The sequence below is a fragment of the Eriocheir sinensis genome, chromosome 45 (genome assembly GCF_024679095.1).
Source record: "Eriocheir sinensis breed Jianghai 21 chromosome 45, ASM2467909v1, whole genome shotgun sequence".
NCBI lineage: Eukaryota > Metazoa > Arthropoda > Malacostraca > Decapoda > Varunidae > Eriocheir > Eriocheir sinensis.
In genome coordinates, this window is record NC_066553.1 from 8,272,071 (window position 1) to 8,285,029 (window position 12,959).

At 39.0% G+C, this 12,959-nt stretch overlaps 1 protein-coding gene across 31 annotated transcripts in view; it reads left to right on the top strand.

Annotated features, from left to right (window-relative positions):
- LOC126980703 (sentrin-specific protease 1-like) overlaps window positions 1-12,959 on the top strand; it is a 96,677-nt gene that overhangs the window by 2,463 nt on the left and 81,255 nt on the right. For 28 of the 31 annotated variants that reach the window (XM_050830872.1, XM_050830866.1, XM_050830860.1 and 25 more), the window contains exons 2-5: window positions 200-299; window positions 951-1,496; window positions 1,611-1,859; window positions 2,082-2,195. In XM_050830872.1, coding sequence (XP_050686829.1) covers window positions 219-299; window positions 951-1,496; window positions 1,611-1,859; window positions 2,082-2,195 — 990 coding nt within the window. In that variant the 5' untranslated portion in view covers window positions 200-218. Of the gene's footprint in view, window positions 1-199; window positions 300-950; window positions 1,497-1,610; window positions 1,860-2,081; window positions 2,196-9,921; window positions 10,487-10,536; window positions 11,841-11,860 lie in introns of those variants that run through there. The other 3 variants (XM_050830881.1, XM_050830880.1, XM_050830879.1) reach the window with 3 other exon arrangements.

Genomic DNA, 12,959 nt, shown 5'->3' on the forward strand with positions numbered 1-12,959 from the left:
TAGGAATGGCACATCTCAAGGTAACTGAAGATTAAATTATAGTCTTATATTGATACTAGTATTATAATGATGTTTGTAGGTTTTCATAATGAGATGGCAGTACATATATATGAAGGTTGAAAAATGGGTATTTGCATCTTCTTTTGATATACCACTACTAGTTTTTCCCTTATGATCAGGGAAATTACTCTTGTTTCAGATGAGAACATTCTTTCAAGATGGGGGATGGAATGCTATCACTGTACTGGAACAACCACAGGGCCACATTTTGTCATATACTGGCAACACTCAGGGAAAAGGTGAGATGAGCTGCACATGTACTTTTAAGATTTCCTTTGTGTGTGCATTTACCTATTTGTATTTTATCTATTTGTAGTATACAGGGCCTGAGTTCAAGCTCGAAGAGTCCTGTCTCCCAATCTATATTTGTCCAGCTCTTCCCTCATTTTATGGACACTGCCCACTTCAACAATGGCTTTGCTAAGTCCATTCCATGTATCCACACTCCTGCATGGAAAACTGAACTTAATTAAGTCTTTCAAACAAGTCCCCTTTCTCAATTTCTTAGTGTCCTCTTAGTTGCCTTCTCCCTTCCATATTGATTAAATCATCTCTATCCAACACTTCCATTCCACTCGTATTCCTGTACAACACTATCAGGTCTCCTCTTTCTCTTCTTCTTGTGTTGGTAAGCCCAATTCCTCTAATCTAGTCTCGTATGTCAGGCTTGATAGTTCTGGTACCTCTTATCCACAGTCCTTTGAATTCTTTCAAGTTTCCTTATATCCTTTTTTCTTGTGTGGTGACCAGACAACTGCTGCATACTCTGGCCTTGGTCTAATCAATGTTGTTATTATTTTCATCATGTCCCCTTCCAAGTAGTGAAATGCCACTAATATCAGGCAAAGTCCAGCATGAGTAATTAATCACTTTACTCTTCTCACTTGCAGGAGCGGTACACAGATGCTACCCTGGCGTGTGATGGTAAATTCTATCCTGTTCATAAACTGGTGCTATCGACATGTAGTGAATACTTTGAAAAGATTTTTGAGCACACCCCCTGCAAACACCCAGTTATAGTGCTCAAGGACATTAAGGCAGATGCTCTTGAGGCTCTGCTCAATTATATGTATGCAGGGTATGTGAATGTGGCACAGAATGACTTGGCGAGACTAATAAAGGCTGCAGAGACCTTATCGATAAAGGGTCTGGCAGTACCAGATGAGCCACCCCAAGGAGAAGAGAGGTCCAACCAGTCCAGGTCAGGACGAGAGGAGAGGTCGAGTCCTCAGCCAAAGAGAAGACGACGTGAGGAGAATGGTAGTTCACAGCCTTCCAACAGCCCTCCATCGTCACCCAGAGCCTCCCCATACCAACCTGATGGTGAACAATCTCGGTCCAGAGCGCCCAGTGAAGGTCATCGCTCTGAGAGAGTGGAATCCACTGAACAGTCAGATCAACCTCCATCACAAGAGTCTCAGGCATCAGAAGTTAAGGTATGGCTGCCTGTTGAACCATCACCCAATTTTCATGATGACAAAAACTTTATTTGTAAAGGAAACCATTTATATTGTAACTGCATTCATTGATCTTTAACTATTTTCCTTCAGGTAATGGTTGATGAGTCACTAGTCAAAGAAGAGATGGTAGAAACTTTAGATAGCAGTCAATCAGAAGGGATGGAGACAAGTATGCAGTATGGAGGTGTGCCCAGTGACCCAAGCATGGATGGTACCGGAGAGGAACATTCCAACCGCATGATGCCAAACAAGTATGAACAACCTGTCATCCCTGGTCAGGCGCAACCTCTCGCTGATGCCGTGGCTGAGGCTCTGGCGGGCCCCTCAGGAATGCAAGGGGTGAGAGATGAGTATTACTTTGCCAAAACCAAGGGTGGTGTGAATAAGGACTCATTTATCACACTATTAGTCTTGCCCACATAGACTGTTTGACTAATGAATTTCTTTCAGAGTCTATTGATGAATATCAGTTAGTTTATTCATAATTATAATTTGTGTAAGCAGACTGTTCAGATACCATAACAGAGGCTGGGGATCTGATTCCCGTATTTCTTAATGCAGTGGCTTGGAAGTGAAATACCTGGGCCAGGAGGGTACACTGCTGAGGCCTATTCGAGTGAGGGTAACCAGGAGGTTCACCCTGCGCCGGCGGGAGCACCACACTCACAACAGCGGGTGAGTGTTGCACTAAACCTTACAGAAAGGGAGCCAACCATAAAAATATTTCCTAACCACAGGAGAGCATATAACTGTAGAAATCATAATGGTGATTAATAGCAGCGATTGGAAAGACATGATGCCTATGAATTTGCTTGAGTAGCTCTAAATAATCATGGTTTACTTTAGGTTATACTCAGAATTTTAATCCTGACTAATGGCCTGAGAGTGCATGAGAACATCCCTTGAGGTGCTATTTTTGATTGGTGGCTGCATTGCATCTAACCTATAGTATATAGTTTAATAAATTACTACTTGGCTATTAAAGCACTTGTTGTCTTAATGAATGTCAGGTTCATAATATGTTCAGTGTCAAAATTTTAACATCAGAGTTCTTATTTGATGCATTATCGCAGTTTTTATTTCTGCTTTGCAGAATTTAATTCGTTTCATTAACATAATGCCCAGTAACAAATCTCTCATAGTGATACTAAGCCCTACCAAGGATGCAGTGCCATTAGTGACATGGTTAAGTGGGAAGTACCTTTTTACTTATACTTTCCCTCATATTTCGATTGAAGGTGGATTTTTACTAAATAACAGTGCCTTTAGTGTGTGTATGTGTGTGTTCACCTAGGTGTAGATAAAGTAGTTGGGCTTTGGTCTGTTCAAATCAACACCGAATGTTAGTATGGCAACATATGTGTCTACAGTTTTTCACTGGGGAAAACACTAAGAGAGCACTCGGTAGTTGGTGCTAGTATACAAAGAATGTATATATGATAATTGTATGACAGAAAACTAAAAAATCATGAGGCCAAGCATGGGGGAGGATATTTATGATTATTCTCCAATGATGCGTTCAGTTGTAGGAGGCAAATAAGAGCAATGGTGTATTATACTCTATGGGAATGTGACAGCTGCATCAGGTTAAAATCATTAGAAAGTATATGTGTGTGTGTGTGTGTGTGTGTTTTGCATTAAATATATTGGGCCAAGTTAAACAATATTGAATGCTGGTAGTAATGAAATGAAATGCAAGCATACTACAAAATTTAAAGAATCCACCTTCCTTGATTATGAACAGTTTTAAATTTTGATTATTTATTAAAAGCTACACTTTATATGAGGCGTCCGGAGGTAAAGGGGCAACTTCACCAAAACCTAGTTTTGAGTAAATCACATTGAAAGTTTAGCCATGTGTCCTGCACTTTCCTCTTAACTTAACAGATTATTGTTTGTATTCATTTTAATTGTATGGCCTAGCTGTATAATAACTTTTTTTTTCTTTTGTATTGAAAAATAAATCAATTTTATAGCTAAATTTTTATACCCCCATTTGGAAATTGGTTATGATAATAGGAATATCCATAATGTATGTGGATTTTTAAAATCTATGTTGTTCACCTAAACTAAGGTATGAACCATTTCATTTAAATTCAAAATGCCAATTTTATGAATTTTCATAATAATGATACGAGGAGTCCCTGCGGACAATGTCTATTTCCCGGGCTTTAACTTAGTCGCTCCGCTTGGTGGGCAGCACGGCCTGTGATTGGCGGAGAAGCGGGTAGCCCGGGAAAACCAGCTCCTCATTGGTTCTCATGCTGCTGGTGATGCCGCCTCTTTACCTCTGACAACCACTACATGATGATAATGAATTCTTGTTCACACTTTTTACTAGTACACCCTCGATTCTCTTGTTATAAGGGTCAGTATACCTTGCACTGTTTTTAGAAATCACAGAATATGTGTGTGCCTATCGCATGATACACGTAACTAAAGATGCCAGATTTGGTGATGTCGCCCCTTTACCTCCGGACGCCTCATATGTAGTCAACCATGCCAGCCTTAATTTTGGTTGTATTTAAATCTAAACAATTAAAATTACTGTCATCTGCAATGTTTATAAGTATCCTTTTTATTTATTTGTCATTTATTCATATATATTTATGTGTAAGGCATTTTCATACATGCACTCACTTGAACAACTTTATAATTCTGTAGAAATATGGTCAGGCAGTTTACTTCTGCATGTACTCTTCTTGAGGAGTAGTTTGGTAGTATTTTAAACTTAATTAAAACATTAAGAAAATAATGAGCTCTCCAATTTCATCCACTGTTGATGTGGGAGATGAAAAGCTTTAAATCTCCCACTTCTATTTAATGTTACAAGAAATATCAATTTTATGATATAAGTTGGAGGCTTTAACATAATGGTGCAGGAGAAATTTTTAATGGCTCCTTTTCTGTTGTTTGTATTTATAGTGATGAACAATTCCTTCTGATTTACCATTGAGCAAAGTGGTTATTGGAAGTAGATCTTTGTAAGGCCAGATGGCAGCTAAAGTAACTTGTATACATTCCATTCAGTCTTAAGATATTCAGGTGCTTGTATATTCATCTCATATCTATATTTAGTATTTTTCTGATGGACATGTTTTACAAATTAGTCCAGAACTTAACAGGAAGGGGTTAGTTTGTTGAATACAAGATTAGTTATTAAAGATATTTGCATGTTATAAATGCAGGATTGAAGTTTTTCAGTGGCAGTCATCTGGTAACTTGCCACTGTGCTTATGGTAGGTTGGTGTTGGCTATGTGTGGGGCATGTTTAATTCACCTCATTAGTGTATGGAGAACCTTCATTAAAAAAAATAATTTAAGCATTTGCTCAGTTCTGAAGCTTCTCAACAATGCTGAATTTGAATTGTCAAGGCTTTTTGATATACCATGGATTTTATGACTAATTATCCAAAAGGATTTACATACTTTATTAAAAAGAGAATTGAAACAGCATGCAAAAGAGGCTGTCTAAGATAGGTGGAACTTTTATTGAGACTTCAGTTGCTGCCTAGGATAGAGTACAAGGTCTGTTCAAAATGTATCTGACTATAGGCCAGTGGGGTGAGGTGGAGAAAGTTGCTGCCTTTTGGGTTCCAATGCTAATCCCTTTCAAAGTGGTCCCCTTGTGTCTGTACACACACAACCCAGCAGCTATTCCATTGCTAGAAGCATTTTTGGAAGTTCTATGTAGGTTTGGAAATGGCTATCAGTTGCTCATTTACATTCTGTATTAAGTTCTCTTGGCTCTCATATCTGGATTTGATCAACTGGCAGAAATTGCAAGGAGCCATGTCTTGAGAGTAGGGGGCCTGGCAAACCTAAGGGATTCTGTGCTTGGGTAAGAAAACCTGAATCAGGAATGAAAAATGGGCTAGGGCATTGTCATTATGCAGCTGCAGGTTTCCTAACTTACACACTTCTGGTCTTTTGTGCTGAACTGTATCAAAGTGACCATTAAGACTTCTTACTAATACTGTTTGTTAACAGTTTCTGGTGTGTATTCCTGGTGCCCAGCACCAGGTTAGTAAAAGATAAAATAAAGTGTGTATCATTTTCACTTTGTTCCTCACCTTTGGAAGGCCAATGACTTACACAGCAATGACCGAGCCTTAGATTTTGGGATGTTCCCATTCAACCAGCCTTTGTTCCCTGTGATGATCTTCAGGAAGACAAGATCACTGTTGGCATATGTTATATGTTTATGCTATTGCACATAATTTAAAACTGAAAGGAAAATGGGATACACAGCCAAGCACACCAGCTGATTACTTGTGATTGACTCAGCTGACAAGGCTTCAAAAAATCTCACATGCACAGGAAGGTCTGTTAATGCACATAGCCTCACTCCTTCCCCTACAACTGCAACTTTTCTAAGAAGAAAGTCAGATCATTTTTTGAGCAGACCTTGTATATATAGTTCTTTTTATTTTTTTATGTGACAAAGTTTATCCAAATCTCTTGACACTCTTCCCTCATGCGAACTTCCCTCAAGGGTGTGGCCACAGCAGAAGTGTTCTCAACTATGCCTGTACTGACACTCCTTCTCAGCACGCTCATTCCCTCGCCTACCAACACACACACACACACACACACACACACACACACTCTCTCTCTCTCTCTCTCTCTCTCTCTCTCTCTCTCTCTCTCATATCCACTCAATTGATCATTTTATTTGTGATCTGAGGCTGACACCCTCTCTCAATCATGTCCTCATATACCCTTCACAAAGTTATTTTCATCATGTGTCCAGACCTCCTCAGAATGCTAAGCTTTACCCGTTTAACCACTCCACAGTCCACTCCTTTTGCTGTTACACTTAACAAACCTCTCCTGTATACTTTTATTGCTTTCTCTTTTCCATCCTGATCCCTTATGCATCTCCATTCCATCCTGATATACCACATGCACCTCATATAACTGATTTCCATTGTGTTTATTCATGATTGCAGTATTACAGTCAATATCCATGTCTGATGTACGTGATAAATTTGGCACGATCATGCTGTTTCTCATGCTCATCCTTACCCCCATGCTCACACTCCTTTCTATAACTCCAGTGTCCTTTACTGCTCCCTCCCTCACCTTTCCTTTCATACTCTCATTTATTAAGCTGCCTCTAAATACTTAAATTCAATTGCTTCCTCCATCCTGGAGGCTTCATGGTGCAGTGGCTAGCATACTCGGCTCACAACCGAGAGAGTCTGGGTTCGATTCCCGGGCGGAGTGGAAAAATTTGGGTGGCTTTTCTGATACCCTACGCCCCTGTCCGCCCAGCAGTGAATGGGTGCCAGGTATTAATCAGGGGTTGTGTCCCGTCTCCTGGGATCTGCTCCCTTCTCTTATAATTCCTTCCCCTTCTGTCTCTCTCAAGCATATGACCACAGATGTTGCGCTGATTAAACGAAACTTTCCAACTTTCCTCCATCCTCATTAGCAATTCCATTGCTTCCTCGATTCTCATTAGCCCCAACCTGATCTAATATTGTCTTGCTCTCATCCCAAACTCTGTATGATTAAGTCGATAGTCTGCTCTCTTGTCCTTTCGAGAAACAAACTTTACTTCTACCAATGTTTACTTTCAACTCTCATACTCATACACATGCTGTCAAATTCATCCACATTCCTCTGCAGTATCCTTTCACTTTCTGACAACACTAATTACTGCAAATTAGCCTTTCACCAAATATTGCTCATATGTACCTCATTTGTATGACAGAGCTGGGAAGACAGTGCTATTTCTCTCTGTCTCTTTTCCCTTACTCTCCCACCTCCAGGGACATATTACCTGTCTGCCCTTCACACCCTGTTCTCAATACTCTCCCCTCATGCCAACAACTCTGCATCATTTATAAACAGGCCTGCAACCAAAGACTGCTCTGTACCACTCACCTCCAACCTTGGCCTAACTCCTCTACTCTAGTTTTCATTTCTCTCATACAAACATTAAAAAAAAAAAAAGGTTAAACAACCATCGACACCACATACCCCTCTCACACCGACCTCAATACTGAAATTCCTCAGCTCCTCATACACACACATACAGAGGCATGCATATTCATGTAAAATGATCTGATCCTTTCAAGTAAAGGCCCTTCCACACCATATATTCTTAAAACATTCAATAAACTTTGTATCAATACCTTTTCTAGGTACACAAAAGCAGCAAACTGCTGCCTTCCTGTTCTTCTCCATGTAATTTTTAACTATCAATTTCAGTGCACAAATTTGATCCACATCCACAATTCTCACTCAAAACTTCCACATATCGTTCATGGCATACTAATTAAGCTTATTCCCTTCATGCTGTGGCCCAATGATGGCCTTTTTCCTATTCTGATACCTCGCCCTGCCCCATGCTTGATGACATATCCACTACAACCATTCAACAACTACAACTTCATATTTCAGCATTTCACCTGTTATGCTGCCAGTGCCAGGGGCCTTTCATACTTTTGCTTCTCTAGTGCCTTCTATCTCACTGCTTTCCACCTCCTCCTGTAGATATGGTTCCCCTACATTAATCTTCTATACTGATCACTTCTGCTCACCCTCTTGCATTCTCTTTCATCACTGATTCAAAATATTTTCCATTGTACTCCTATAATAACCATTCCTATTCATAAGTACCCATTTGCAGCTCTTTATCTTGCATGGGTCATTTTCCTCCTTTCCATTTATCTATTAACCCCTTTCCAGAAGAGCTTTTTGTTCTCTAGATATTTTTCTGATACTCTACTAAAATTCTCACTTCTACTTTCCCTAACTCATCTTTTCAACAATGCCTTACTCTCTACTTTCACCTCTGACAAAGCTGCAGAAATTTTTATTATGATAGAGTACATAATACTGAGTTTTTTTATGCAGTTCTTATGCTTACATGAGCCTTTCTTGTTTTACTTCTCCTCCCACTTTTTTTCTCAATAGACTTTTCTTCCATGCATCACTGCACACAGCATAAACTATTTTGCAATACATGATTTTACACATATCCAATATTTTCCTAAGTCACATTTTTCTTAATCTTACAAAGAACCACATGTATTTCCATCTTTTCACTGCTTTCACTGTACTATAGTTAACATCACTTTTTGTTTTCCCATCAGTTCATTACTTGAAATATAAATTCATCCAGATAGTTAGATTGGTAACACCTATAATTCATTAAGAATGGAAGCTTGGTCAAAGCCACTTTTTAACATCATAATCAGAAGGAATTGCTCAGTGTTCATTGTAGTTTTCAAGATCTCTGCATGGTTTCTTGTAGACCAAGTAGAGACTGGGTGGGAACTACAGCTAACTCAGTAATCATAAACCATTTCTTAACCTTCCAGTTTGTATTATATCTTGAGGAAAACAAATAGTTTGCTGTAGTTTCCAATAGTTGTAAGTGTTGCTGCTGTCACTCAAGTAGGTGTTTTACTCTTGTTAGTTAAGAGGACAAGTGTTCTCTGGTTCAGCAATGGATATGATGATGGTCTGCTGACTGATGGTTCCATTATCAACATGTCCCTTTGAAGAAATGCTCGGGCACCTCAAAATGTTATCCTGCTTGTGTATATGCAAGCTGCTCAGTGAATAAGTTACTTAGTAGTGTGATTCTTTCAAGAGATAGTCACTTGTACATTCTATAAACCATATTCACTAAAGTTGAATATGCTTTGTCAAGTACCATATTCATCACTGTTGTTTCTATTGTCTGGAGTTTACACATTTACATTCTCAAATCAGCTCAGGCCATGAACATCCATGTCAATCTTTTGTTTCTCAGGGCATTGATACCAGACAAGAGAAATAATAGAGTATCAAAGGAAACTAAATCAATGAATAACATATGAAGGAAGTGGGGAATTTAACTTGTGAAGGAAGTTGGAAGTTCCCCTTTTATCGGGGAAATTATGGGGCCAAAGTACTTACTGATATTATGAAAGTGTACCTATGTACTTTTGAGCAGCATTACAAATGGTTAATTAATTAGATTTCTAAACCATTTCAAACATTTTTGTTCTGGAAAAAAATATTACTTAGAAATAATAAAGGAATTTGATGAACTGGGTGTGGGTAGGGGAAGAAACACTGTGTGTGTGTGTGTGTGTGTGTGTGTGTGTGTGTGTGTGTGTGTGTGTGTGTGTGTGTGTGAGTGAGTGAGTGAGTGAGAGAGAGAGAGAGAGAGAGAGAGAGAGAGAGAGAGAGAGAGATTATATTTATACTCCTGTGTTATTGAATGACAAATACTTGGGAAATTTACTGTGTAAACCTTGCAGCAATTGTTTGGCATCTGAAGGGTGAATACCATGTCATGTACATTCATATGTTTACCATATTTTTCTAGCAGTGAGTAGTATTGTAAAGTAAAAGGAAAGCAACTTGTCTTGCGATAATGAGGGTTTTGTCCTCCTAGGGGTTAAGTGTTGTCAGCGAGGGCAGCTTTATGAGGAGCTACAGCGTGTCTTCTTGGACAAAGCAAGTGTACCAGTGTCCATATTGCAATAAATCAACTTTCAAGCAGATGAGTGACCTCAAGCGCCACATCAGGACACACACAGGCGAAAAACCTTACAAATGCCCACATTGTTCATATTCCTCCACCCAGAGCACACCCGTGAAAACTCATATCTTTAAGAGACACAGTGATATTGCCTTGCCACCTTAGTTACTAGAAAGAAAGGAGATGCTAATGTCTTAAGCTGGTCCACTGCCAGTGTATTCTGTTTTAAGGGTTAATATTTAGCTATGTGCTTCCTGCTGCTGCTGCTGTTACTCAATAAGTGTCACTGGAGTTCTTATCTTTCTTGTGGTCTTCAGTGGATGGGATTGTTTAGAAGTTTTTTTGCATCTGAAGTTAACATAGTATTCAAGGTGGTTTGTAGATATGGAAGAGCAGAAAATTGAAAAATTGAGATAGTTTCATAATTCAGTAAACTGCTATGCCTTGGCCAAAAGTTTAAGGACTCAGGATGCATGGAAAACTTGGAAGAAGGCAGTATTAGTGACATTTTTGTTCTGTCTCCTGTAGGACAGTGAGAGTGGCAGCGTTGCATCCACCCCTACCAAAGCGGGGAACTCTGAATCTTCTCTAGGCACACCTCAGCTGGCTTGCCCATACTGCTTCAGGGACACTTTTCGACAAAACAGCGACCTCAAGCGTCACATCAGAATTCATACTGGGGAGAAGCCCTATAAATGCGCAACATGTGTCTATAGAGCATCACGAAAAGACCTTTTGCAAGTTCATATTGCTAAAGTGCATCCTTCCCGTTAGATCGTACATGGTAAACGAAAAAGGAAGTCTCAAATCCTTGCAATATGGGTCATTTAATGATACTCCTAGTAAGTGTCCACAAATTAAGATAGCATAAATAAAACTGGTAGAATTGTATGAGGGAGTTTGGAGACTGCCAAAGGAGTAGAAAAAGTAGCTTATAATTTCAGAAGAGTTAATCTAGAAAATGGGTGAGTGAGATGGCACCTGGAGAAGGTTCTACTGTAGTTATCCCGACTGAGGATTGATTTCCTTGATAGAAGTGGACTTCAACAACAAACAAAATAAGTTACCAAGAAATACTCTTGTTAATAATTGTCGGAAGTAAATATAATTGTTAGATTTATTAATCCCTTAGTTCTTGGTTTATTGATTTTTCTGCCAAAACTTGCATAATTGGGTTGGGTAGAATATATTGAGCAAGTTTTCTCTTGTTGCAGACATTAATCATGCTGCTTTATAAGTTTGTGCTGTATCACTGAACATTATACACCTTAACCCCTTCACTCCGGCGATGTCGACGTCGGCGTCCAACGGCGTCACCATATGGAAAGGGTTAGTCCTCTTTTAAATCTCTTAAAGAGGAAATGGAAGAGGATTAAGAGGAATTCAGAGGAGGACTGAGAGGTTTAGAAGAGGATTAATCCTTTTCCATTTCCTCTTGACCCTTTCCATACTGTGACACCGACGTCTGCGTCACGGATGGAAAGGGTTAAAAAAGACGTGTCACAAATATGATAAGGTTTCGGCATTCTGAGCAACGCACAGATGCACCATCGTGCTGTGCACGTCAGATGCTAAGGAAACTGCTCTGGTGTAAAGGAAAGGAAAGGGTGTTCACTTTAGGGGATATTATGGCAACTTATACAAAAGCAGAACGTTTTCTTGGACTAGCAATAATGATTTTCATGTGTTAATTGAGGTTTTGTTTTGAGTTTTAATCAGTACTTACCTTCATTCATAGAACAAACCGTTTACTTCTTTGTTGAAAAGTTTCTTAATTCTTGTATTTTAGTTTTTTAAGTTTTGTGTCTTTTGGATGGTGGTTGTCTTACTGGAATGGTTTTCCTGTTTACAGTTTGGATATGAGCAGAGATCAGGTGGTCAGATGCTTGCATGTTCCTACTGTGGCCAAGCCAGGTTCAAGTCAGACTATTACTTTATGCGGCATATGCGTACCCATACTGGGGAAAGGCCTTATCCTTGTACTGAATGTCCCTTCCGCGCTACCCGACGAGACCACTTGAACCGTCACATGAAGACAAAGCACTGGCAGTCACTGGCACAGACTATGAAATGATGGGTTTGGTGTGAATAGACTGGAGCCGTTACTTTGCAGTGTGTTGTTCGGTGGAGACACGGCAACTGGAAGGTGTGCCCTTCACTGGTGCTTTTGCTCTGCTTTGCTTCTTTTGCTTGAATCACAAAGATTAGCACCAAATGATATATTTTCAGTGCTGAAGTGGTCTTTTGTGGTATAAAATTGTAATAGGCTGTGATGTATTTACACCATATAAGAGAACTATGATAATTGTTTAAAAGTTCAATTGCACAGTTTTAAGTCATATGAAATCCATATCTGATAGATATCAATGCTGCTATCTGTCAAGCTAAGGTTAACATGATTAAAAATTAATAAGTAATTGGTAAAATGGCAGTTTTTCAGTACAAAACTTGAAAGTAGTTTATATGATATGCAGAAATTTTTCTTAAAAGAAAATACACCACTTGTTAAGATGTTATAACAGGTAGTGTAAAGCATCTCCATCATTTCATATATTTAAACAAAATGCATACTCTGGAGAAGTGGATTTGTAATTTAATCCCCTGAATTACAAGGATTCAACAAAACATATAATGGTTAAAACTGGCTTGTGATCTTCCTGTATTGAGGAAAGTTACCTATCATTTGTTGGTTTCCTATTTGTTCTGCTTCAAGTCCTTGGTTGCATTAATTTTCACGAATGTGCAGTTGTTTTTATGAAATCAAACTATTTGAATTTGTTCAGTTTCTGAATTTTAATTATGAAACGGGCAATATGTTAACCAGTTAATAGCTCACATCACAAAAGCGGGTAAAATGTGTTTTGGCGGTAACTAAAGAAAAGGGGCATGGTACAGATTTTCTAAGCAAAGCAGTTGATAAAAATCCAAACCAAACTGATGAGTTTCCTTTA